Source organism: Silurus meridionalis, chromosome 7 (assembly GCF_014805685.1).
Source record: "Silurus meridionalis isolate SWU-2019-XX chromosome 7, ASM1480568v1, whole genome shotgun sequence".
Classification (NCBI taxonomy): Eukaryota; Metazoa; Chordata; class Actinopteri; order Siluriformes; family Siluridae; genus Silurus; species Silurus meridionalis.
Window position 1 is genome coordinate 10,090,655 of NC_060890.1, and position 27,280 is coordinate 10,117,934.

At 37.7% G+C, this 27,280-nt stretch overlaps 2 protein-coding genes across 6 annotated transcripts; both read left to right on the forward strand.

Moving 5' to 3' along the window:
- Window positions 1–716: 716 nt before the first annotated feature.
- On the forward strand, window positions 717–15,927 carry mpp3b (MAGUK p55 scaffold protein 3b). Of its 4 annotated transcripts, none has more exons than XM_046854736.1 (20): window positions 717–851; window positions 3,641–3,780; window positions 3,912–4,030; window positions 4,126–4,203; window positions 4,797–4,877; window positions 5,364–5,501; window positions 5,831–5,912; window positions 8,248–8,333; window positions 8,476–8,550; window positions 8,686–8,882; window positions 9,040–9,104; window positions 9,944–9,964; window positions 10,707–10,742; window positions 11,144–11,209; window positions 11,502–11,663; window positions 11,790–11,870; window positions 11,981–12,074; window positions 12,201–12,309; window positions 12,911–13,039; window positions 13,989–15,927. In XM_046854736.1, exons 2-20 carry the CDS (start codon window positions 3,744–3,746, stop codon window positions 14,166–14,168), a joined length of 1,836 nt encoding a protein of 611 aa, XP_046710692.1. In that variant the 5' UTR covers window positions 717–851; window positions 3,641–3,743; the 3' UTR covers window positions 14,169–15,927. The 4 variants fall into 4 exon arrangements, with proteins under 4 accessions (XP_046710692.1, XP_046710694.1, XP_046710695.1 ...); XM_046854737.1 differs by lacking the exon at window positions 717–851 and adding an exon at window positions 885–1,020; XM_046854738.1 differs by lacking the exon at window positions 11,144–11,209.
- A 2,699-nt stretch (window positions 15,928–18,626) lies between these two features.
- Window positions 18,627–25,918, forward strand: ppp1r3cb (protein phosphatase 1, regulatory subunit 3Cb). 2 transcript variants are annotated; one of them, XM_046854568.1, is made up of 2 exons: window positions 18,627–18,753; window positions 23,588–25,918. In XM_046854568.1, exon 2 carries the CDS (start codon window positions 23,616–23,618, stop codon window positions 24,534–24,536), a length of 921 nt encoding a protein of 306 aa, XP_046710524.1. In that variant the 5' UTR covers window positions 18,627–18,753; window positions 23,588–23,615; the 3' UTR covers window positions 24,537–25,918. The 2 variants fall into 2 exon arrangements, with proteins under 2 accessions (XP_046710524.1, XP_046710523.1); XM_046854567.1 differs by lacking the exon at window positions 18,627–18,753 and adding an exon at window positions 22,776–22,992.
- Window positions 25,919–27,280: the final 1,362 nt, after the last annotated feature.

Here is a 27,280-nt window from a genome sequence, read left to right on the forward strand (position 1 = left end):
TGAATGTACAAAGTTGTTACTTGATTTGCTGGTGCCTTCCTATCAACTCCAGAAAGTAAAGCAATTCGCACTGACCTCTCTCCTTAAACTGCCATACGTGCTTTTTAATCAGGGATGCATTATTGTTATTATCTATTTGCCAATGCAACCAAAAGTAACTACTTTGACCATGTTAGTACATTCTCAAAGTAGACACATACTATGCACCATGTCTCCTAAAGCATTGCTTATGCAATACCTCAGAAACTCAGGAACATAGAGAAATAATTCTGCACATGTACATAGACAGAACTTAGATAGACATAGACAGATCTACTCTTGACCATAAAAAGGCTTCTCTAGCTGATCCTCCTTAGCCTCTGTCTCCCTAAACAACAGACAACCAATGCTCTTTTGCTGCTCACATCCATTCCAAGTGTCTCACTGAATCAGCCCCGGGTATGTGATGAGGTTTATAACAGGAGACAGGGGGTGGTGTAAGATTGAACCTGAAGTTGAAGGGTGAAGGAGGAAGATGTGAACAGCAAAGATGGGCAATAAAGATAACATGAGCACATAGCATCCACTTCCCATCAGCTTACCACAATAAAAGGTTTAGTGGGGGATGGTGATGGAGAGAGAAACTGGATGAAGGCAAGGCTAAAGATTATATGTAGAGAAAAGAGAGAGAGAGAAAGAAAGGGAGGGGGGAAGAGAGTCACGGCAGTGGAGTAGGCATCAGCAGTCGGAGTCCTCACAGAGGATTGAGCCAGTAAAGCAGTTACACAGGGAGCTTCCATTAGAAGCAGAAACACCCCCTTTACACGGACACACACACATACAGAGACACAGCAAGGCACACGGCAGGCAAGGTAAGAGACGTGGGGGCTTTTCCCACTGGCATGGATTGGTTGGGTGCATAATCCGCTTTACAGACTGAATGAGCAGCAGGGATTCAGCTTGTAAAAGGATCCTGCAATGTGTTTAGGGTTGCTTTGTTTTCTGACGGCGCACAGGAACAAGACCCTGGCAGCTACTGAGGTATGGTATGATAGTGCGTCCAGGGTTTCTGTAGCCATCATCAGCCTTCAGCCTTCACCTGGTCTTAGGATGTACTTAAAAAATGCAACTGAACTAATGATTTCTCGTTTAGGGATATCAATCCTTTCTTCCTTATCATGCCTTGATCATTTTTCATGCATTGGATTTTTAACATGGCATGACAGAGTGTGCAACTATGCATGTGTATGCTTTTCGAGTGTGTGATGTATGTTAGAGTGCCAGAGCCAATTAAGGTGTGTGTACTGGCAGACACGCAGCATGATGTTTTCTTAACATGTCAAAATTTCCATGCTGTTTGCATGCACACATATGTCCATATACATCGAAACACAACAGACAATATGAACATATGAACAAACAAAGCTTAATGAGAGACCAGAGGAGGGTGGTAATGGTGGGACAGATGGTGGCAGGGTGATGGCAGCATGACCTTCTGACTCTCACCTCAATGCCACTCATGATTCACTCATTACGAATTTTAGCAAATGATCTTAAAATAAAAAGAAATTGAGCAAATATTAAGATCATGACTGGATCAGTGTGTGTAGATGTTTAATGAGGTTTCTGGAAAGAGGCGATGTAATGACATCGGTAGTTAATCTAAAGTGTGGCATATGCACCGTAAAGATCCACCAGCTATAATGTGATGTCTTGCAAATGCTGTCAGTGTAATCCTTTTATCACACACTGAAATCAGAGAGAGAGAGAGAGAGAGAGAGAGAGAGAGAGAGAGAGAAAGGGAGAGAGAAAAGAGAGAGAGAGAGACTTTGGCATATTTGGAATATATTTACATGGACCCAGTATGGATCGGTGTAGATGGAGCCTCTAAAACAAATCTGCATTTGGTCATGATGAAGAAATGCTGAACAAGCTTAAACCACAAACATTATTAACAAAGCAATGTGGCCAGATATTGTCCAGATATTACCTGAATAATTCTCTGTATTTTATTGCTTGCCTTAAATTATTTATGAGGCCCACTAAAAACAAGGGTCTATATATATAATATATAATAATATATAATATAATATATTAATATATATTATATATATAATTATATTATATAATATATATATAATAAATTTATTATTATTATTATTATTTTTTTTATTTATTTATTTATTTATTTTTTTTTTTATTAAGAAAAATAATTTAGTGTATTATGTAAAATAAATATTCTTAATCCAGGCAGGGTGATGTTGGTATAATCAGTCCTTGTGAATGATTACCTGTGGTCACGTAGCTTTTCCAGGAAACTCATTCTGTATGAGTTGCACGATAGGAGTATATCAAAGCCATTAGGCTCTGCTGATTTTTATGGATGATTGAGTACAATTGTTGTAATAAAACCCTGACTATGATTTATAAGGTAACTTAAAAACAAAAACAGGTTTATGAACTGTAATTGTTTATGACCTGTAAAAGTCATTCTTCATGAAAGCTGCGATAGGATATTGATTCTAGAACCACCGGGACTTTACAGTCGTTCCCCTGGGAGTGTTTTTCAAGTGATCAAGTTTCTCCTGACTGCACACACACAGTTGTACACATTCATGCTGCCCACAAGAACACAATTTACCCTTAAGAAAACTGAGGCTTTTTATATAAAACAAATGACCACTAAATTTTTGCTTTAAAAAAAAGTGTAGACATCTTAGAATACAAGCCCTGCTTCATTAAACTCGATATGCAGAATAAGAAAATACACTAAGTGGACAACAGTTTGTGGACACTTAACCATAAGATTTGTATGGGCTCCCATATCTCATACTAAGGTCCTTATTGGCTGTTATTTAGAAATGAGTTTATTATAGGGACAACACATGTAGGACATTTTAGAGACAAGGTAAGGGAGGCGAGATTGAGATGGTTTGAGATTGATGTGCTGAGGAGGGACATGGGGCATATATTGGTAGGAGAATGCTGAGGATGGAGCCACCAGGAAGGAGGAAAAGAGGAAGACCAAGGAGGAGGTTCATGGATTTGGTGAAGGAAGACATGCAGGTAGTTGGTTTGAAAGAGGCAGATTTAGAGGACAGGGTGGATGGAGATGGATGATCCGCTGTGGCGACCCCTAATGGGAGAATTTGAAAAAATAAAAAGAAGAAGAAGTCCCTATTGGCTGTTATAATAACCTCCACTCTTCTGGGAAGATGTTCCACTAAAATTTGGAGCATTTTGGTGATTTGTGCTCATTCAGTGACAAGGGTACTGATGTGGGTTGAGGATGCCACCAGCGTTCCAATTCACCCTAAAGATGTTCAGCAGGGATAATGTCAACACTTTATCTCAGACCACTCATGATCTTCCATTTAAACCATATCTTCATAGAGCTGGCTTTTTGCACAGGGACCTTGTTGTCATGCTGTAACAGGTTTTAGTTTTTTCTTCAAGTGAAGGAAAAAAAAATGCATCTAAAGCATTAATGTATCTAGTTGTATCCAATACATCTGTGTGCCTCCAACTTTGTGCTACAATTTGGGGACGTACCACATATGGATGGAAAAGTCAGGTGCCCCAATACTTGTGTTCATATAGTGTATTTCAAAACAGCAGCCAGTGATGAAAATCATTTTTTCTTTTTCCTTGCGTATTACAGTGCTGCCAGAGGAGTTCATTCTCAGTGTGAGACTGAAAGTACAGAGTGAAGACTTCGGGGGGGAAACACCTGCTGTCTGCTTTTCTGTGCGTCTTGTATTTTAATGAGAGAAGCCATGCCTGTCCTCTCACCTAGCACTGGTAAGAGCGTTGAGTTTCCTTTATTTCTGACTTCTTTAAAAACTGATTTTATTCTCAATTATGTTTATACTACAACAAGGAGATAAGGAAGAACATGGTAGTGTGCTACTGTTTTTCCATCCTCTGTCCAGGCCTACATGAGATGCTCGCATTGCTCACGTCTCAGCTGCATCCTGGAGCAAATCACAAAGAGGACCTAGTGTTTCTTCGAGAGGTTTTCAGTGAGAGGAGTCTTGGCTACCTCATGAGAGTGTGTATATATTTACATATAGGTATACATATTACATGCCACTGTGTGCGTGTACGTGAGGTTTGGTCTAACCAAAAAATTTTTGTTTGCTGTAGATTCATGAGCGCCTCAGGCAGTATGAACAGCAGAGTCCGACGCCTATGCTTCACAGTGCTGCCTGTCTGGCAGAGGATGTAAGTGTGATTATCTCCTCGGCAATCCTTGCATAAAGGTTCCACTTGGGAAGGTCTCAGTAGTCCACAGGACCAGTGATGACCTGATGTTTGCTGGGTGATGGATAATTCTCAATGACAATGAACCTCCAGATTGAGGAAATGTCAGAGCCAGAATTTAGAGTTTATGATGCTGGCATTTTACCTCAGGAATTTCCCCCTTGTTTATAACTGCCAGGTTAGGCCACAGCAAATTCAGGTGTCTTTTAATACACCTACATATATACTAATATCTTATAATCCGTACACAGTTACAGAATCACCTATGGTAATGTTATATTGCCCCTTTGTTCTTACTTATTATGTAGCGTATATCAGGGGGCCCAATCTGAACTGATTTATCTGTCTTATTTATGGCTCCTACTGTCTCCTTGGAATGAAAACCTACAACATTGTATGGGAAAGACTGGACATCTCTGACTTCTACATATGTTACTTTTACTTAATGAATTAGACTGTTTAGCGAAGATATCGTTTCCACATTTAAAATCTCAAGTTTTATTGCAATTTGGCTGGAAATGCCTGGTGTTTTAAGCATATATGTTGTGAGACAGGTGGCTGAGGAGCTGCAGAATGGGTCGCTAGAAGGAGATGAGAAGGAGCTGCTAATGCTTCTGACTACTCCACATGTAAAGGTATAAACACACCCACACACACAAACACACCCAAACATCCCTTTTTTCCTACTTGTATTCAATCAAAAAGGGGAAAGCCTTTTCAGTGCATATATATTTTAACTCCAGGATACAGATTTCCCTATACAATCACAATCTTGGGGCAATTAGATTTAATTCGATTGACATTTAAATGTTGTGCGTTAAAGAAATGCTGTCAAAATGTTTGTTTTAATTAAGCTGATTTTTATTTCGCCTGATGTATCTTTTTTAAACCCTGTTTGATTCAATGTTGTCTTTTTCCTCTCTCACACACACACACACACACACACACACACACACACACACACACACACACACACACACACACACACACACACGTTCTTATCCCTCGGCAACTGTCAAGCAGCATGTCGGATTTAGTTCTGAGTGTCCTCCCCATTCTTGTGTGTGTGTGTGTGTGTGTGTGTGTGTGTGTGTGTGTGTGTGTGTGCCATGTCTCACCAGGCGGTGCTAACAGTGCACGACACAGTTGCGCAGAAGAACTTTGATCCTGTGCTGCCTCCATTGCCTGATGATCTAGATGATGAGCTGGAGGAGGAGTCAGTCAAGATTGTTCGTCTTGTGAAAAGCAAGGAGCCTCTAGTGGGTCTCACCATACACATACACATACACCATACATCGGCTCATCATACACGGTCCTTAATGCCCAGTGACCAACCTTTAACTGTCAGTTATAAATCATTATATTTGGTCATCTGCAAATGGGTATGGCTGCTTAGATCAGTTTAGCGTTACTAAGCTTGTGTTTGGATGTATAATAGACATGTTTTGTCACATTATCGACTTTTATCAGTGCATTTTACATTGTAATTAGTCAAATTAAAATGTATGTAAAATATCTCGCATGCTTTGATTCTTTTATTACTCTCAGATATTAATGTGATGTGTGATCTGAAATATTTGGTGTTCAGGGGGCAACTATCCGCAGGGACGACGTCACCGGGGCAGTGGTCGTCGCTAGGATAATGAGGGGTGGGGCTGCTGACCGCAGTGGTGAGTTACTTTCTACCACTGATTCTCCTGCTTTTTTCCTTTTTCCCTGCAGCTAGATCAAGTAGACCATCTCTGTCTGAAGTCAGAAAACAGTATATGATCAAACAAATTCTGTTAAAACAATAGCCCATTAGAATTTCATAGCATTGGCAGAAGAACATACATGTTATATGTCATGGCCTTGTTTTAAACATATGCTTTTTATATAACAGAGTTTGTTGTCTGTGTGACTGGCAGCGAGTATCTGAACAGCTTTGGAAGAGACATTTCTTCATTCCTCCGTCTATTTGTGTGTGTCTGAATACTCTGGTACCACCTACCAGATGGTAGAGAGCCAAACAGATGGTAGCTGGTTTATGTGGGTATCCCTCGTCATAAATGTTCTTTATTTGTGCTAAGGCCATCCCAGTTATTTTCTTCACTGTCAAAAAACTACGCGCTCTAAAAACTTGTAGATAGACTTTGTGGTGTTGAGGTATAAGACTGTATGCAGATCACTATATTAGATTAGATTAGATTAGATTCAACTTTATTGTCATTACACATGTACAAGTACAATGCAACGAAATGCAGTTTGGGTCTAACCAGAGTGCAATAACAGCAAGTGCAGGATATATAGATTTAACATGAATTTACAGTTAAATAAAATAAAGACTATAAACAGTAATTAAAAGATGAATATGTACTATAAATGTTGTATACAGATGAATATATGTTATATATGTAAAACACAATATACAGAGTAGTGTATATATATATGTACTATAAATATAAATATAATTACAGATGAGTATATATGTACTATGAACAATAATATACAGATGTATATATATATATATATATATATATATATATAAATGTATTATGAACATGCTATACAGATGCCTATTACTATACACAGAGATTTACAGAAGGATGTAAGCAGTGGACATAATAATATTGCTATAGCTATAAACAGAGAACAGGTATATGTACAGTGGTGATAAGTTTATGGTGAGCAGCAATAAAAAAAGAGCAGTGTGCAAATGAGCAAGGTTTGTGTAAACAGTCCGTGCAACAACAAAGTGTGAGGTGAGAAATGATCAGTGTCTTGGTGAGCATAAGTTTTTGTTCAGAGAGTCCATTAGCAAAGAGTGTGAGGTGTGGGGGGAATGTAGTAGTGTATCAGTATATCTCCAGTGTGCAACACTTTGTAAAGATCCATGGGTACTAGACAAGTTTTGATGAGTATACTGGGAGTTATGTGAACTCTTAGAAGCTCTAAGCATTTGATCCTTTGTTCCACCGTTTTTTAATTATTCAAACGCTTTGTGTTTTGTTTCCTAACCTCAATTATCAGCTCTGTTCTCTGTTTACCAACATGTTAGCACTTGTGTTTCTTTCCTGCAGTCTGTATCATTGCCTTGGACTGGGCCTTACATTAATGTCAGTGACAAGTTAAATCCATGAAGACATTATAGCCCAACACTTGTCAATTCCATGGAGATATTGTATCAAAGAAATCATGATGAAATACTTTCAGTGTAACCCTATTATAGTATTATATTATAGTTAATTGTTATATAATGTTATAGCAAATAAATAATAATTCAGAATTATATGCCGTTTCCTAGTGTGGATCTCAGCACTTATGCGTTAGACTTTAGGTGCCTATTAACTCATTAGACAACGTTTTATTTGTAAACCATTGTGTTCGAACTTTGCACATCACGTCATAATGTTTACTGAGCTGTCTCATTGCGTAATTGTCTCAATTCACTATCAAGTATGAATTCATTATGGCTTACTAGTGTTCTTTCTTCTGGAGAAGTTACAAACGTATTTTCAGTTTAAATGCAAATATCACCATTTCTATCACTGTTATACGTTATTTGTTTTTCAATTGTTAAGTGCTCGTTAAACAGTTAAACAGTGTTTGTTGTAACTCATGGCTTTCGGAGACACTATATGGACCTATATGTTCTGGGTCAAACACATGAAAGTCTCCGGGTGGTTCAAGTCTAAAACACAGTAGAAAATTTGGTCACAATAAAAAGTAGGGTCAATTTAACAGCAATCATGAATTTGATCAATTCCAGAGTGTTAGTAAAAAGCAAAGCAAGGCGAGACAAGCTGAGTCATGACAAGGTCATACACAGGCATTCTATCCAGAGAAAACAGCTCAGAGAAAATAGCAAAACAAGTAAAACTGTGAAGCTAAACATCAACTTTTATGTGCTATAAGAGTTTAGCTGGGAAAACTGTCAACACTGATAGGAAAACTGTGACTGAAGGTCCTGCCACAATAATGAACCAGCTTAGAAAGTTTATTAGATTTTTTATCATATGTCCACAGGTCTGGTGCATGTGGGAGATGAGCTCAGAGAAGTCAACGGAAACCTCATCACCCATAAGCGGCCTGATGAAATCAGCCAAATTCTGGTACGTCTTTTGGAGTCTGCAGACTGGTACTTCATTATTAATCCATATTTTGCAGAATATACTTTTAAAGAAACACACAGCTCAGATTTGTATACTTGCTGCTGCTGTTGACAGATTTATATATATTTACCTCCAACTGCAGTCTCAGTCTCAGGGCTCCATCACTCTGAAGATAATTCCTGCCATTAAGGAGGAGGACAAACACAAGGAGAGTACGGTGAATGGCATCAGTCATTATGATCTACCAAGTTTTCTATAATTTACTGGAAATTGCAGTTCATTTTAAAACTCTTAGTGTTGTTGATCTGGGCACATATTTGTGTTCTCATATATTATCTGGTTTGTGTACAAGGTCTATTTAAGAGCCCTATTTGACTACACCCCATTTGAAGACAAGGCCACACCCTGCCAAGAGGCAGGACTTCCTTTCATGCGAGGTGACATCTTGCAGGTGGTGAGTCAGGATGACCCTACATGGTGGCAGGCCAAGCGTGTGGGGGATAGCAACCTGCGAGCTGGCCTTATCCCATCAAAACACTTCCAGCAGAGGTGCGCTCTCCTATAAAATTTGATGTGGTTACAAAGTATGCTTTGTTTTATGTTTTTTTTTCTACCTAGTCTGATATTTTAGCCAAGCATACATAACCTTAGATGTCTGCAGAAGAACTTTGTGAATTTCACACCTGGAACTTGATTATTTGTGCAGGCGCCTGACACATAAGCTGAAATCTGGCACTTCCCAGAGTCCAAAATCATCACGTGTGCAATCCTGTAAGTAATCTCAAACAAACTTGCTATCAAAACTACATATCTGCTCATGGTCTGAACAGCAACAGTGTCATTGTGAGTCTATTTTGGTCCCTCTAACCTGACAGCAAGATGCTTGGCCAGTTGGAAATGGAAACAGGGCTTTACTGCTGCCAAAATCAAACAGAAGTCAAACCATTTTCAGATTAATGACCATCTGTTCAAAGCTCAGGCCATTTCATCTTGTTTGTTTCAGAGCATCTGTTATGATGTCTACACTCACTGTCCATTTTATTAGGAATGCCCGAACACTTGCACAGTAACTCAATTAACAGAACTGTGGCAGATAAGCAACAACAGCTGAACACCACATTGACTTTTACTCCTGTTAGACAAAAACAGGAATCTAAGGATACAATGCAAACAGGATCTCCAAAACTAGGTAGTTGAAGATAGGAAATGCATTGGTTGTCCTTTTTTTAATCTGTAACCGTCCATGCCACAGTTAAATGAGTGAGATTACAATTTTTCTTTATTATAATGTCTGATGTGAACATGACCTGAATGTTTTGCCCTTTATTTGTATAATTTTAAGCATTGTCATGCTGCCACATGATTGGCCGAATGCATTAATGCATGAATGATTAGTGTACAAGTGTTTCTAATGATGTAAATGGTGCATGTAACCGATATTGTGACATATTGTATATGTCTAATGATACACCATATCATATATCATATCATATCTAGACTAGGTAACAGCATGAGTACAGATATATGCATGAAATATTCACCTTACCATGGTGTGATCTTGTGCAGAAGCAGATGCTTCAGTTATCCTTTTTTCACTCTGCTTGCTACAGATGACCAGCCATGTGAAAAAGGTATGTGATGGGGGAGTTATGTGACATAACACTGGGTTAATAAACTTAAAAAAAACCTGAAGCTTACCTACTTACCAAAATGGTCCTTTAATTCTTGCCGTTGCAGTCTGCTGGAATATTCTCCCAGAGCCATCAAATAAAAAAGCTGAAAAAGCTGCTATAAATTCCCACTAATGGTTTTTAGAACTAATTTTTATTTTTAGTCATTCCAGACCAAGCAGCTTATGTTAGCATATGGTTTGGCAACAAGAAGTGCAGTCCTTTTGATTTACATTGAATGAATCTAGAAAATGTGGCAAGGAAGGTGTGTACATTCATTTTGAAGAGGATCTATTTTTCTGGACAGTAGAAATTAAACAAAAGAAATGGCACATGCTTCGAACACCTAAGTATTTATTTAATTTTCTCATTTATTGAAATTTAAAAGGGTATGTTATAGAAATAGTATGGGGAAGCCAAATATACTCCTTTTCTCTTTAGATTGCATGAAATTGCACTGTATATGGATACCTATGTGTAAATTTTGAATTGCCACATGCCCACTTTTTATACATGACCCTCAAATACCACTTGAGATGGACCTGTATTTTCCTGCCCTTATGTCCTCTGACATGCATAACCTGCTACCAACAATGAACTAGTTTCTATTCTGTTATACATGTTCCAGCTCCTTATTGATTCTCCCTTTACTTCATCCCATCCTCTATTCCTTTCCCACTTTCCTTTTCCCACCTTATCCTAGAGGACTGTGACTGTGAGGGAAGTGGACAGCACATAGGTAGGTCAGACAGCACTCTCCTTTGTGCACACACGCTCATGCTGGATGTGGCGCTGGTAATTAGATGCTTAGTGAAGTGGCACTGAAACAAACATGTTGCACGTTCAGAGATATGTGTGTTGCATCCATATACCCAGACCATTAGTTCCAGCAACAGATCATCTGTCTGGCTGCTTTACTGTCTGTCTTGATATTGGCGCTAAGTGTGTTTGGAAGGAGTCATCTGTCGGTGTGCTGCTCACCATGATTTTAAGAGAGCTTTGCTTTGAGTGTATGGCTTTATCTAGAAGAAGCTTTGTTTTAAATACATGGCATAGTCTGCAGCATGGCTGCTAGTTTGCTTGCACTGCTAAAAGTGAAACGGTTTTGGATGTGTGACAATGGCCTAATACTAGCTGTAGTTTCTCCAAAGTGTAAGGCGGTGGCACCCACCTGTGGTCAGGCCTTTTCCTGGGAGTTCTATTCAGGTACCACTTCACATTTCTGTACTTGTGTGTGGCAGCTGAATGGTGTTGTTTGGATAATTTCAACCGATGATTTAAAAAAAAAGTATAATAATACAATGTCTGTGGGAGGGAGAAAAAGCAAGCAAGAATTAATTCAAATATCAGTGTCCACTGTCCTTATTGTTATTTGTCTATATCACTTGACCCATCTTTTACACCAGACAGTCTGCCCTAATAAATGAATCTCCATATCAGCTTAATTCACTCAAATTCAAATTTTATATCATTTTTTTATACATTTTCTGGATTTCAGCAAGTCTTAGGAGAAGTTTCCGGTTAAGTCGTAAGGATCGAGACAGCTCTCCTGAAGTCTCTCAGTCTACAGAATCTGGAGAATCTAAGTTTTTTGTCTATGAAGAGGTCACACTCTATCAGCAGAAGCCTTCAGTCAAACCCAGGCTGGTGGTATTAATCGGTAAGAATCAAGATAGTTGCTGTCAGCCTTAACTATATTATTGTCTTTTTTTGGTATTTGGTGAAGAAGCAATATTCACTTTTCTCCCTCGTTCCCTTTTTCTTCTTTCTTTGATTATCTCTCTAGGGTCTCTGGGTGCTCGAATCAATGAACTGAAACAAAGAGTGATTGCTGAAAACCCACATCAATATGGTATAGCTGTACCACGTAAGTCTGCTTGTACTGCTAGGACACAATGAAGAACTGTACAGTTTTTTTAGAGTAGAAGGGTAGTATTATGCCTAATTTTGTCAATTTTTTTGTACTTATTCTGACAGACACCACTCGGCCTAGGAAGAGCCATGAAAAAGAAGGTGTTGAATACCACTTCATCTCAAAGCAGGCCTTTGAGGCAGACATTCAGAGTAACAAGTGTGTTCTACTTTAATAAAAATACATTTTTACAATCTTGGTCATGTTTTTTATCTGCAGTAAATCTTGTAAGTAAATGTACAATTAATGTACCGCACTATTATCTTAACTGCTCTTCTGCTTTAGGTTTATTGAGTATGGAGAATATAAAGAGAACCAATATGGGACAAGTTTGGAGTCTGTTCGGAGCGTGCTGGCCCGAAACAAAATGTGTTTGGTGGATATTCAACCTGAGGTTCGTCTCTCTCTCTCTCTCTCTCTCTCTCTCTCTCTCTCTCTCTCTCTCTCTATATATATATATATATATATATATATATATATATATATATATATATATATATATATATACTGTATATATGTATGTATATATATAATACTGCAAAAACAAAAATGCTTAACTGGAAAGAAAGATAAATAAATATATAAGTTAAGCATTTTTGTTTTTGCAGTATTTACAAAGCGTAAAATAGGGGTATAGTTTAGCTTTATGAAATAGTTTCACTATGACACATTCCATGATTTTAAAAAGCATTTAAAAGATTGTGAAAGGTATAGGCAGTGCTATTAAGGATGATACATGTTCTGTTCCATTAGCGTAATAATACAAATACAAATATGTCCTCTTGAAAAGTATAAAGTTGCTGGCAGAGGTGTTATAGTGTCTTTAATTTTTCATGAGGATTTTAAGAGAAAATATAATTTTTTAAGACGTTATGAGAATGTTTTTTATTTATTTATTGCACTGAACTTTGTGGTGTCTTTGTGTAAGCCTGAAATGCACTCACATTATAGGATAATAGCTTATTACAATTTTTCTATCCCTTATAAATGCCCAGGCTCTAAAAATCCTCCGCACAGCTGAGTTTAAGCCTTACGTGATCTTTGTCAAGCCATTGATTCCTGAGAGCCAGCACCAGTGCAGCATAGCCAAATCACCAACAGGAGGCGACAATGGACACATCACGGTAAGAGCATTTTAAACCCACAACACACTGAAAACTGAAAACAATGAAACTATCAACTTCTTCTTCTTCTTTCAGCTGCTCCCATTATGGCTCGCCACAGCGGACCATCCGTCTCTATACTCCCCTTTCAAACCAACTACCTGCATGTCTTCCTTCACCACATCCAAAATCTCCTATTTGGCCTTCCTCATTTCCTCCTGCCTGGTGGCTCTATCCTCAGCATTCTCCTACCGATATACCCCATGTCCTCCTCTGCACATGTCCAAACCATCTCAACTGGGGCTCTCTCACTTTGCCCCCAAAACGTCCTACATACACTTTTCCTCTAATAAACTCATATTCTCATCCTGTCCATCCTCGTCACTCCCAACGAAAACCTCAACATCTTCAGTTCTGCTACCTCCAGCTCCACCTCCTGTCTTTTACTCAATGCCACTATCTCTAATCCATACAACATCGCAGGTCTCACCACAGTCCTATAAACTTTCCCTTTCACTCTTGCAGATACTCTTCCATCACAAATCACTCCTGTCACTCTACTCCACCCACTCCACCCTGCCTGCACTCTTTTCTTCACTCCTCTAACACACTTTCCATTACTTTGCACTGTTGACCCCAGGTACCTGAACTCCTCCACCTTCACCACCTCTTCTCCCTGCAACCGCACCACTCCACTGCCCTCCCTCTCATTCACACACATGTACTCTGTCTTACTCCTACTGACTTTCATACTGAAACTATCAACTAAAATATCAAAATATTAAAAATATATTTAAAAAATGCAAACCTAATGGTCTAAGCTTTAAGTTTTAATAAAAGATAGGACATGTTGAAATATAAACCTGCTTTTGGGAAATTGTAGAACTTATTATTAATCACTTATGCAATTATCAGAACATGCAACAATGACTTAGTTTGACAATTTTTTTTTCATTTACTCTGTGTAAAGGAGGAAGAGCTTAAGGAAATGCGTCATTCAGCTGAGCAGCTGGAGCTGCACTATGGCCACTTTGTGGATAAGGTCCTAGTGAAAGAAGACCCCACCATCGCTTGTGCAGAGCTCAGGACCATCCTCGAGCTACTGGAGAGGGAGCCACAATGGGTTCCAGTCAGCTGGGTCCGAACATGAATCTTTTTAGAGCATGCAATAGGGTGCTCATAAACCTGATCGCCTCTGTGTCGAGCGCAGAAGTACATCTAAACTTCTATATTGTAGGTGTTGCTGATAGAACCTTAAGTCTTGCATGAAGTATTTTCAGAACAAATGACATCCATAAAACATGGCTCAGGCTCACAAGTGTAACTAAGGTGAATTAGATATGAGCATCAGTGCAAGCAGAAATTTTATGTACAGATAAACTGGTATTTATTTGAACTCTAGGCACAACAATGGATTTCAATGGGGCATCAGGTAATATATGACAAATAGAACTTTACTTGTGCTCCTTTAATGATATGAGGAATAATGGGATTATGGATTATTATTTTTTGGTTGTATTTGAGGTTTAATAAGCACACGGTATCTAATACAACACAACAACAGGTTGTGAATATAGTTCACAACCTTTAGCTCCAGGGCCTCCTGAGTTTCTTTCCCTGAATTTCCCAAGTCTGTGTGGGTTTCTTCCCTCTTCTCTGGTTTCCTTTAACATTCCATAAACACTCCACATGCAAAGATTGTCAGAATGTAGATTTCATTTGTTAAATTGACCCTGGTGTGAATGAATGTGCCCCATGCCCAGGTTTCGGGGGACAGCTTCTGGATCTTCTGCAACCCTGGCCAGGTTAAAGCGATTCCTAACGATTAATGAATGAGTGTAATATATGATTTAGTGGATTCATTAGCAAATCAAGAATATATGCAAACTTGAAGACAAGATAAATGAACTGAAGGCTTTTAATACATGTAAAAGTCCCACTTTTTCCATTGTAATGTGCCAATTTACCTCAGAGAATCCACTGAATGAAGAAAGGGGTGTGGGTTGGGGGGGCAGATTTCGGGGGTTTTAAATCATACGTTTTCCTTTGAAAAACAAAAGTAGTTTAAATACATCGTAATAATTAAAATAAATTGTTTTTGTTTTATAACATGCACAAACCTTTTAGTGTTTTTCTTTACTTACTTATAGTTTTGGTTCTTTACATTCTTTACAGGATACAATTATAGTCTTTATACTGAAAATAATTGTCATTTTCGTGTTCAGTAAATACATGCTCTTATTAACAACAACAAAAAAAAACTATTATGGCCTGAATAGTGTACCTTTCCCACTGAGAAACTTGTTTTCCCTTCATAAAGTCAATCCTAGATATAGAGCTCAGTGACATAGCCATGAAAAATGTGTCAGGTTTACTTCATATTCTGCCTCTTGTCTATATGTGATGACTGTATATATCCCTATATATATATATATATATATATATATATATATATATATATATATCCCAGTGTTACATAACATCGTTATATTTGCAATGATTTGCCGGGGTGCTGTTGGGTGAATAAGACCAATATTTATTACCCATTTGTCGTAAATGTTTGAGTCCTTTCGTCTGTAAAAACTATAGTCATGACTGATGTGTTGGCTGTCTTATTTAAAATGTATTGGCAAAATATTACAGGATATTAATATTCAGTATCAAATTTCAAACATGATTTTCAAATAAATCGTAGTATTCAGGAATGAGGCATGTTAAAACCTTGGAATCATGTAATAATAGTATGTATTGCCTTATAACCCTTGTGCTAATATAAATATAAATTGTGACCAGGTCCTTCTTTCATCTGAACAAATGTGCTAATACATAGTTATGGACATGAGGTTGGAAGACTATTATTTTTATATTAATATAAGATGATGACAACTCTAATAAAGTGTGAATTTTAAAAATGAGGTATGGTTTCTTTTGAAACGTGTCAAAATAAACTATGAGCTGGCTGAGGATGATAATAAAATAAGTCCGTTTGCATTTCCTGCCACTAGATGGTGCTGTTTGTTGTGAGTACCTTCCACTACCCACGTTATACAGTACAGTATATTACCAAAGACCCGTCACTGCTTTAGTCATTTTTAAGAGATTTTGTTTAGACAGTGCCGTAATCTGCCCTTGTTTTTTTCACTCTGCTTTAAATTATAGGCTTCATTACGTAGTCTATTAAGAGCTTTTGTGTTATTGATAGACTCCTGTGATATCGCATGATAATGTGGAATATGGCCTGATTATTTCTCGGGTGTATTTTTAGTCTTGCAATCACTGTGCAAATATTACCAGACTATGTAACACTGTCTGCATTTCATCAGTCCTAGGATGCTCGCCAAGTGTGGGTCTATTACATTGCCCCCAAATGTAGAACTATTGAAATACTTTCTGTAGCTACAACTGCAGCATCCAGCTCTTTTTAATTCCTAAAAAGTAGCATAGGATGGAAAGACTCCAATATATGATTGATTAGGCAGTGGCTTCCCATGCTTTTTCTCCATGTCAGATATACTGTTATTATCATGATTGAAAAGCCACCATCCGTACAATATGGTATGTAATGTACATAGCATGTAATGCTTTGCAAGTTCAACCATATAAAACCCTGTTAGGTCAACTTATTAGTTATTCAATTTGGATGATGGTAAACCCACTGAAGGCATCTATAAAGGTAACATCAAAATAATCAGACCACCAGTGCATGCATGGAGAGCTCAACTCCATTGCACACATTTCTTCTACTGTTGTTACTCAGGTATTTGTGAGCAAAAGCAGACAATTTAGAAATTATTTCAGATTGAAATCCTACATAGGGATTATAAGCAGAGGCCTTAAGGGCCTCCAGCAAAAAAACTTGATTCTACATTAGGTTTTATGGGTTGGGGCAGGGGATGCCCAAAATTAGCCCAAGGAACTTGTCAGTATGCATAAACGCTCTCCAGGTACTTATATGCTTGCATCATGGCTTTCACAGTTAAAGTTGTGTATAGTGAAGCCCGTTAACTTCTAGCATGACCCACTAAAATAGGTAGCAATGACCCACTAAAATACACAACAAATGCCTTTAGTATTTACCATTTAAGTTTCAGTCAGGCACTGCTCCAGGCCAGATACTGCTGAACAGAGGATCCAGATAAGAAAAACAAACATATTTGCATGTATTGTATCTAAAGGTACTTACAATGGAAAATATAGTAAAAGTATATACACTCTATGATCAAAAGCGTGCGTTTTTTTCCCAAACAGTTGGAAGCAGACAATTGTATAAGATGTTATTTGTATTTTGTGACATTACAAATTACTTTCAGTGAAACTAAGGGGCCCAAACATGTTTTAGCATGACAATACCCTGTGAGGTCCCTGGATACATAGTTTGCCCTGGTTGGAGTAGAAGAACTTGTGTGGCCTGCACACAGAGTCCTGACCTTTTGGTATAAACTGAAACATTGACTGTGCCCCAGGCCTTCTCATCCAACATCAATGTCTTTCTTTACTAATGCTCTTGTGGCTGCTTAAAAAGAAATCCCCACAGCCATTCTCCAAATCCAATGCAAAGCCTTTCCTCAACACTGGAGTTATTACAGCATCAAAGGAGGAATATATATATATATATATATATATATATATATATATATATATATATATATATATATATATATATATATATATATATAGATGTGTGTGTGTGTGTGTGTGTGTGTGTGTGTGTGTGTGTGGGTGGAAAAATAAATAAAAAAAACACACAACGATGATACAGTGAGGTGTCCACAAACCTTTGCCTATGCAATATAAATAATGCATGATAGATAGATAGATAGATAGATAGATAGATAGATAGATAGATAGATAGATAGATAGATAGATAGATAGATAGATAGATAGATAGATAGATAGATAGATAGATAGATAGATAGATAGATTGATAGAACTTTATTGTCATTGCATTTTACAGGTACACAGCAATGAAATGCAGTTTGGCATCTACCAGAAGTGCAAAACCTAGCAATCATGCAAAAGTGCAGATAAATATGTAGCATATTTACAGTGCAGATAACTATCTAGCATATTTACAGCAAGTGATATATATGTAAGCATATGTACAGAGAATAAATATAAAGGCTATAACAGGCTATAACTATAACAAATGAACACACATATGCTCTCTTTTAGTGAAGTCTAAACTAATATAAGACTTCATTATGCTAAACTTATGGCTTTAAAAATTGCTTTCAATTGTCCATGTAAGGTTTATATTTTCCTGGCAAGGTTAATTATTAATAGGGCTTAGGTGGTAATTTGTCAGTGCCAGTATTTTGGCAAATGGTCAGCTATTGATATGAAGTGGAATGGTCTCCCACCCTCTATTGTTCAACATTTCATTTAGGATATCGTCCATCTGCCACGAAAACAATACTCTATGTGTGCTCATTTCTCTAAGTCATTCTGGCATTTATAACCGCAGATGTTAAAGCTGACCCAAAGGTTTAATATTTAATATGAACTGGCACTAAACTTCTGCAACATATACTTTTTGCATGTACTGACATGCTGTTAAAGTAAGACTGTGGTAGTCTGATAAACAAAGCAAGCACTCTAACAGCAAACTTCCTGTTTTGAATTTTTGGTGAAGCTGTAGACCAAGGAAGAGTGTCGTTGTGGTCATTGTGCAAATTGTGAATCATCGTGATCATTTGATGTTAGAAGACAAAGTAGACATATGAACATCTTTAAAGGTAAACTAAACATTTTATATGCCTTTTTGCTGATATGTTAGTATTTATGTGGTTATTTTAAACTCACTATTAAAAGATATTCTTTGCAGTACTGTGTGAGCAACTTCTGAAAAAAGTCTTATCATTTTTTAAGGCGAGAGATAAACAAGGCATGTATTTTTACATAAACCAAAACAAATTTTCCGATCTAAAGTCTGTAAAGCATGTAGTATCAGGGTATGTAATATTTATCCACTGAACTGGTCATGCAGGGTTATTAAAGGCTTAGTCACTGGTGTTTATGTAAACACTGAAATCTGTAATCCTTCGTAAACCATCTTAACATCATCAAATCATCATTTTTATTTCATATTTTAAAACATTGTGTATTGTCTCACACTTACAGGGATACACAACATGAATTCTTTAACGTTTTTATCTTTTTGATTCTCCCCATTGGCAACCAAAGTTATTGGTTTTCTGAAAATGGAAAAATTAGAAAAAAATAAATAAATAAATAAATAAATATATATATATATATATATATATATATATATATATATATATATATATATATATATATATATATATACAACATTTGTTAAACCACAGTAAAATACGCTACAGCCAAGCAGAAAGGTGTAAAATTTATATTTCTCTAGTTGCACAACCCAACCATTTCCATCCCGAAGTCATTCTTCAATGTTTTCTGAGTCACATAGATCAGAGCAGCCCAATTACCAAAGCCAGACGTCTTCAGGGATCTATAAAAGGCATGTGTTTTAGTGAACAGAAGTGTGGAAGACAAAGTGATGCATATTAGAAAGCACAGATATATATATATATATATATATATATATATATATATATATATATATATATATATATATATATATATATGTGCCTTTTTATAAATATATATGGATTTTTTTTTTTGCAGTCAGCTGACACTTGGCACTGGTATGGGTGAAACGACAAAAAACGACAGGTCATTTATTTTTGCGATTAAAAAATGTCCAAAATAAAACTGGGACCATGTTGTTCATGCTCTCTCAGGCCAGGAACTAACTTGCTGTCGAAAATTTAAGTGTTTAGATCAGCGTAACACTTGGATTACTGGAGGAGAAGGCTGGATACTGAATACTGGATACACGAGGATCTCTACTGTTCTCAAAACCAACACCACATGGTGAATTCATGGAAGTCCGTTTCCTCCACCGAATAAAAAAAGGTTATTACTGACTCACAATTGCGAGAAAAAAAAGTAATAATTGAGAGAAAAGATCTGGTGCTATACACTACATTTACTGTTTTTACCACTGTTCTCTTCTTCACTGTTCGTGGGTTCATGTCTCCCCACTGCAGTTTGAACACTGACTAGTAGGTCATGAGATCACAACCCTGTGTTTATTAAAAATTGGGAGGTGAAACTCCTACATTAACCACAGTGGATTAAACAGTGTATCTCATCTCATCTCATCTCATCCCTCTTTCTCTCTCTCTCACACACACATCTCTTCTTTCCAGATCTTTCTGTTCACGTGGTCATGGGCGTAAATTTCATTTAACAGTAGGGGGGACAATAAATATAAAATTTCTCATGAGCAACACAAATAATACAGTCAGATTGTACTTACGGTATAAAGACATAGTGTCCCCACAGTGAAAAACGTTGTTTCTATTATTGTAGCATGGAGACTGCATCAATTACAATGATAATTCAAAGTGCTTTACATAAATAAAGTAAAACTATCATAAAAAAATAATCACAAGGAATTAAAAACAAAGGTTTAAAATTTTATTTACAAATTAATTAACACACTTAAAAACAGAATATAAATTGATTTTTTACAAAAAAATACAGTGGGGTCAGTTCAGATGTAGCACAGTGCTCATTTAGTAAATGCACAGATAAACAATATGTTAATTGCGTGTTAATGTTAAATTAACATTATACCAAGTCACCCCAAATAAAACACTGCATGGGAAACGGCTTTGATTTGTTAGTGTCAGTGCACTATGCTACAAGCTATTGTAAACAAGCTAACGTTCACTAGATAAGTGATATTTTAATCGCAGATTCATGGAAAATTACATCGCTAATCAGCATTTTTGCCGCAACTAATTTATGAATGAGTCTGCATCAACTACATTAAAGAGAATCGCTTTATTTAAAGTGAATAAAATACCCTAGTTAACGGCGTTGAACATTAATTGAGCCGCAGACACACACCTGACTCGTGTGTGTAGAGTAGGTGAGATGAACACACACCTGACTCGAGTGTGTAGAGTAGGTGAGATGAACACACACCTGACTCGAGTGTGTAGAGTAGGTGAGATGAACACACACATGACTCGAGTGTGTAGAGTAGGTGAGATGAACACACACATGACTCGAGTGTGTAGAGTAGGTGAGATGAACACACCTGACTGGTGTGTGTAGAGAAGGTGAGATGAACACACACCTGACTCGTGTGTGTAGAGAAGGTGAGATGAACACACACCTGACTCGTGTGTGTAGAGAAGGTGAGATGAACTGGGAACACAGGCAGTAGGTCAAACCACTGTGAGGAAGGGGAGGGGGGGAACTCAACTGCTTCTAAATGCGGTTTTGGGTTTTTTTTTTTCTACTTACACAATTATGTTAGGTATACATACATATATTTTTCATATAATAGAGAATACATATGATAGAGAGTGCGATTTTTTTTTTGGCCCATGCACGTGGTATTATTTCCAGGTCTTGCTTAAAGTTGTCAAACATTATCTATGACCTTCAATTTGTGATTATTAGCATAGACATAATCATGCAAACGCACTAATAACCTCCACGGTTTCTATACCAACGACACAAACAGAAGAGTTAAGTAACAGTGTGAGACGCTCCAAACCTCACCAAACACAAGATACTGTAAACATTGTCCACATCGTATGACCAAATTTGTCCGACTTTTTCAGCTAAGAAAGTAATTGTAAGGAAGTAACTGTGTTCATCCAGACTATGATAAATCTTTAATCTTTGTGTAAATGCCCTCTCTCTCTCAATCAGATTATAATACACGTCTGGATATGGTACTATAAACATCTTAACTGTTCTGTTTTAGTTTAACTTAAATAGTATGTGTTTTAGTATGTAAACATTGTGCCACCGGAAATCCTTTGGGACCAGACATGTCTTGTTAACCCCTATTGGTCTGACTAATAGGATCAGACCATTATTTAATTGTCAAAATGTTCCTAACACACTTAAATCCAACCGATAATACATGATCAGGTCCTAAATAATCTCTCAGTCGTGACTTGTGATTGTTATACTGTCCATGCAATTTACTTATGACCGGTTTAACTGACATTTCACAATCTTCCTTGTATATTTGATTCTGCTACACCTGACTCAGGACCTCAGCATGTGAGCAAGCCTTTTGAGATGTTGTAGTGGGTGTGTTAGGGTGAAAGAAAACACTGTAATGTGCCATTCATAGTCCAGGAGCAGCTTTGAGAAACCCTGTTCTATCTGCAATTGCAACTGCTTGTCTAGCAGGGTGCATGACTCAGAGATTGTGTAAATGCAGGTGCACTCTTTTGTTATCGGAATAGTAATGAATCAAACATCCTGGGTTTTTTAAGCATGGGAATAGATGCTGGTTAATATGGTGATAGTACAGCTTTCTATACTCAGATCCTACTTTTTTCCCTATAGTTTGTGCACTTGTGAAAAAGGTTTTTACAAGCCTTTGGGTTTTTTTTTTTTTTTTTTGAGTAAAATACCCGGACGTATGAACGTATATTTTTTATCGTGGCAAACTAAAAACTCGTTTGTGAAGAAAATAAATAAATTCAGATGGTCCCACTCTGATTCCAGTAGAGGTCCTTCTCCTCAGGGTCTCCTCCAGCTTTCACTAGCTGTAGCGCACTTCCTGTAGCACGTGCGCCGCGAGTGATCCAGTCCTGCACGCTAATTGGTTGAACGCTTTGTTTTACTGGTTTCTCATTGGTCGCTTTAATGAGCCCACAAAAGCCAATCCGCCCAAAAAGAGTTAGCAAAGCGGTGAAATCAGCTCCACATTCAGCACACAGGGAGCTGCGAGGGGGCGTGCCGACCAAACCAACTCCGCTCTTTCTCCAGTTTATCATGGCTTAAAGCGTACCGAGAAGTCGAAGGATTTTTTAGGTTGCTTTGTGAAATTGTTTTGTTTTGGGAGAGTATAATATCTTCGGTGTGGTTTAGGTTATTTACAGCGTTTTACGAATGAATTGCAGGTAAGAAAAAGTAGTGCGTCACGACCGAGTGAAAGAGTCGTGATTGTTTTTCTGGTGTGTTTTAAATGGATGTATGTTGCACTGGTTCAGGTTTAAGAACCATTTTTTTAATTATGTGTATTGTTTGTGTCTCGTTTTTATTTATTTCATTAATAGTATACTCTTTTAATATTCGCATTTTCTTTACGAGCACTTCCTTGTAAAGCAGTGTTGTGTATATTGTTGCCTCTGCCTGCGCCTGACTCTTATTTTCCTTCCAGCTTTGGTATTTACATTTACACCCAAAAAAATAAAAAATAAAATAAAACCTGTTTATACAGCTGGCTAGAAAAAAATAAGCAAGAGATTAATAGGTTTCAGAAAATCCAACAATAGTGACTCTGCTTAGTGAAGTTAGTCTTTTTTTTTTCTGGTTTGTTTTGCATTTATAACATTTGTAATAATTTTTAACATCTATCTGGACAAGGATTTTTCCACGGCCTTCTAAGGAAAGACATTAAGCATGCACAGCCATGCTTAGCATGCATAAAAAATTAACTGCAGACTCTACAGCTCTGGATAACTTAGTAATGCATTTTGTTTCCCCCTACAACAGAGTTTTGCACATCTTGAACCCGAGACCGATGCCATCTCCCATCATGCCTGTGGACGTGGCCATGAGAATCTGTCTGGCACACTCTCCGCCCCTTCGCAGCTTCCTTGGTTCGTATGAGAGCTGTAAGTCCAGAAACCTGGTCAAGTCCTTTAAACCACTGAGACCATGCATCAGTTCAAAAGCAAAGGTGGAGGCCACCAACCGTGGATGGAAAAGTCCTAAAAGCAAAGCCAAAAAGAGAGTGGTTTTCGCCGACTCCAAAGGCATGTCGCTGACGGCGATCTATGTGTTCAAGGAGTTTGAAGATGACACGGTCTTGCCGCCAGACTTGCAGTTTGAAATGTCCGACCTGGAGGATGCCATTGTGAGCCTCAAGGTGGGAAAGGAGAAGAGTTTTGTTTTGGACTTCCCCCAGCCTGCTGCTGACTACCTGGACTTTCGGAATTGTCTCAAGAAGAACCTGGTGTGTTTGGAGAACTGTGTAATTCAGGACAAATCTCTCATGGGCACGATAAAAGTGAGCAACGTTAGCTTCGAGAAGTCCGTTCACGTCCGGATAACGTTTGATTCATGGAAAAGCCACAAGGACGTTCCTTGCACGTATATGAACAATGTTTACGGGTGTGCAGACATCGACACTTTTTCGTTCACCGTCGATCTGCCGAGTTCAGTGCCGCATGAGGATCAGGTGGAGTTCTGCATCTTCTACAACACTCATGACCAGACGCACTGGGATAACAACAATGGGAAGAACTACAAGTTGGCCCATGTGGATAAAGAAAGCAACCAGACCAAACATGTCGCAGAGAAAACTGACTTTGAATCCAGAAGCACCAACAAAAGGCCTGAGATGGAGTTTGATCAGTTTGGGAGTCCACGGACTTCTAGTGGTTTCTTTCCAGAATGGCAGAGTTGGGGGAGAATTGAGAACAACTCTCCTTATTGGTGAGGGTACATATTGCTTCAAAATGGCTGCAACATTTTTTTTTTTCCAGTGTGGAATCACTTGTAGGAGGAAACGATGAAAATGCACAATTGCCCAATGTAGTGATTTATTTAAAATGTTTAGAAAAACGGCAGGAAAAGACAAATTTAAAAAGTAAAACTCTGACATGAAATACTGAACCCATCACAGTAATATTGGATGTATTGCTCATGCAAAGAACTGTCCATTGTAAATTTTTGGGCAAATTTTGAAGTGAATTGACCTGTAGATATTTTGAGCCAAATACTAACTATGTTAACACTATACGGCTGAATCTGATTAGCACAAATCTTTCAGTGCACTAAAGCATTTCCAAGGTCAGAAGTGCTCTAAATCGACAAGTGTTATGGAATGGAGTTTTATTGTGCCAGTCAGATCAGATGTTTAGAAACAATTATGGCATTATAGGATTCTTCTTTTTAAGGATAAATTGCACCTCTAAAGCGTCACTGTTGTGCACTAGTTTCTATTGAATAGAATTCCTATGAGTTATTGTGTTATTGATCTGTGTGCAACGTTGAAAGAATGAACCCGTCTTCCCCGTGGCAACTGAAACACCGTGCATTCTGTCAGGGAGAAGAGTCTCCTTCATGCGCATGTGGATGTTTTCATCAAGAACAGGGGATTTTGCACTGTGTAAGATGCCTTTAAAACAGTATGAAAGTGGAATCATTCGGTACAACTTGAAGGTGCTTCATATTGAAGTTTATGCATTTCGCAGTACCATTTTGTTGGCCACTTTGTAGCAGAAGCAATAATCTGAACCAGTGTAAATCACGGGCGTTCGTGTAATATACTGCTGATCATTTAAACATCATTATCCATGCACCTTTTTCCTTCTTCCATTCAGATTAGAGCTCTGCTTTGCACAAACACTTCACTTTCTGCAATGTCTCATTTTCTCTGTTTGCTGCTGTTTTTTTTTTTTTTTTTCTTTGGATCGTGTCGGTGCATTGTTTCGTTGCTGTGAGATGAAATAATAAGGCATATCGAATGTTACTTAATGTGTCGGTAAGTGTTATAATCCAGATATAAATGTGTGGATGAGTGGGGTATTTATGAGATTAGTTATTGTGTTTCTCATGTTTGCTTCCTGTCTGCTGTTAAGGGTCAAAAATGGTCTGGTCAATGTGAATGATTGATTGATTGAATGTGAATCGTTTTAATGCAATTGGCTGACGTGTGTTAGCTACTGTTTATTTTAGAGATGGAATGTGTATGTTGATTGTATAAAAGGGCTGGTGCTTGTATTTTCTACTGCAAGAAAGGGTCTCTGTCTACTTATTATTTAATTCTATGTTCCTTTTAGAAAGAAATTGAATAAATGCAATTGTTCTACTGTGAAATGCCTCTGCCTCATTTATTATATGCAATTTGTTATTTTGAGGAACAGGGAGATTTAAGCAAAGTTTTTGAACCGCTTGTAATGCAAATGCCCACAGCATTAAGCAACTAAGCACTATTGCACCAGTAAGAGTGCCACAAATGATTCACTGTATTCAGCACACTCATGATTATGACTGTTAAACTGCCAAATAAAAGTAAATATACAAACGAGATTATCAAATGGATATTAAATACACAAAGTGAACAAGTATTTTGTTTATATCGGTGTGCTAAAATGCTGCACAGACTGACTGAAGTGTAGTAACCATTTGGTGCATAGCTCTATTGCTAAAAGTGGACGTAAACACAGACAATTGGAATGATGCAATCAGGAAAATGCATCAGAAGTATTCTACTAAATATTGGCACATCTGGGACACCACTTATCCAACTACTTAAATTACTTTTACTTTCAAACTTTAGATTTACTGAGCTGTAGCTTAAATAATATAGAGCTCATCGTTGGAATGATTTACCTTTTATTTGTAATATTCTGTCAAAATGACCTTGGGTTCATTTGTTTGAAAGAAGATGCATCAAAAATATCCTTTTTGACACAACAATGTCTAAGTTTGAAACACAGAAGTGTTGAGATTTGATTTTCTTACGTTGTTGCGTATTTTCTAACTGGAAGTTGCATCAGTGATGACAGGGAGGGTTAGGACTTCCGTACTGACCTCACTTACTGTAACATCCTCTGTAATTTTCCAATTAATGTTTATTTCTCAAGGGTGGCATAGGTCGGTTACTGTAAAGATAAAGATATATGCATGTCCTCTATGTAACTGAGTTTTTTCCCGGGTTCTCTGGTTTCCTTCCTCCTCTTAAGAAGTGCCAGTGTTTGAACTATGCGTAGTTGCCCTTAGATATGAATGTGTATGTATAAATGAATATTTGAATACCATAAAGAAGCTTGTAAAACTAACCCAGCCATTAGGGCTGCACAAGCCAGTGCACTCTCAGTGCCGGTCCCAAGCCCAGATAAATGGGGAGGGTTGTGTTAGGAAGGGCATCCAGCGTAAAACATGCGCCAAATCAAATATGTGGATCACGAAAGAAAAATTCATACCGGATCGGTTGAGGCCCGGGTTACCAACTTAGAAATGAGGATTATTTATTAGAGGGACAGTGCATGTAGGACATTTTGTAGAAAAGGTGAGGGAGGTGAGATTGAAATGGTTTGGACATGTGCAGAGGAGGGACATGGGGTATATCTGTAGGAGAATGCTGAGGATGGAGCATTTTACATTTACATTTGCGGCATTTAGCAAGACACCCTTATACAAAGCGACGTACAAAAGTGCTTTAAATCTCTAGTAATG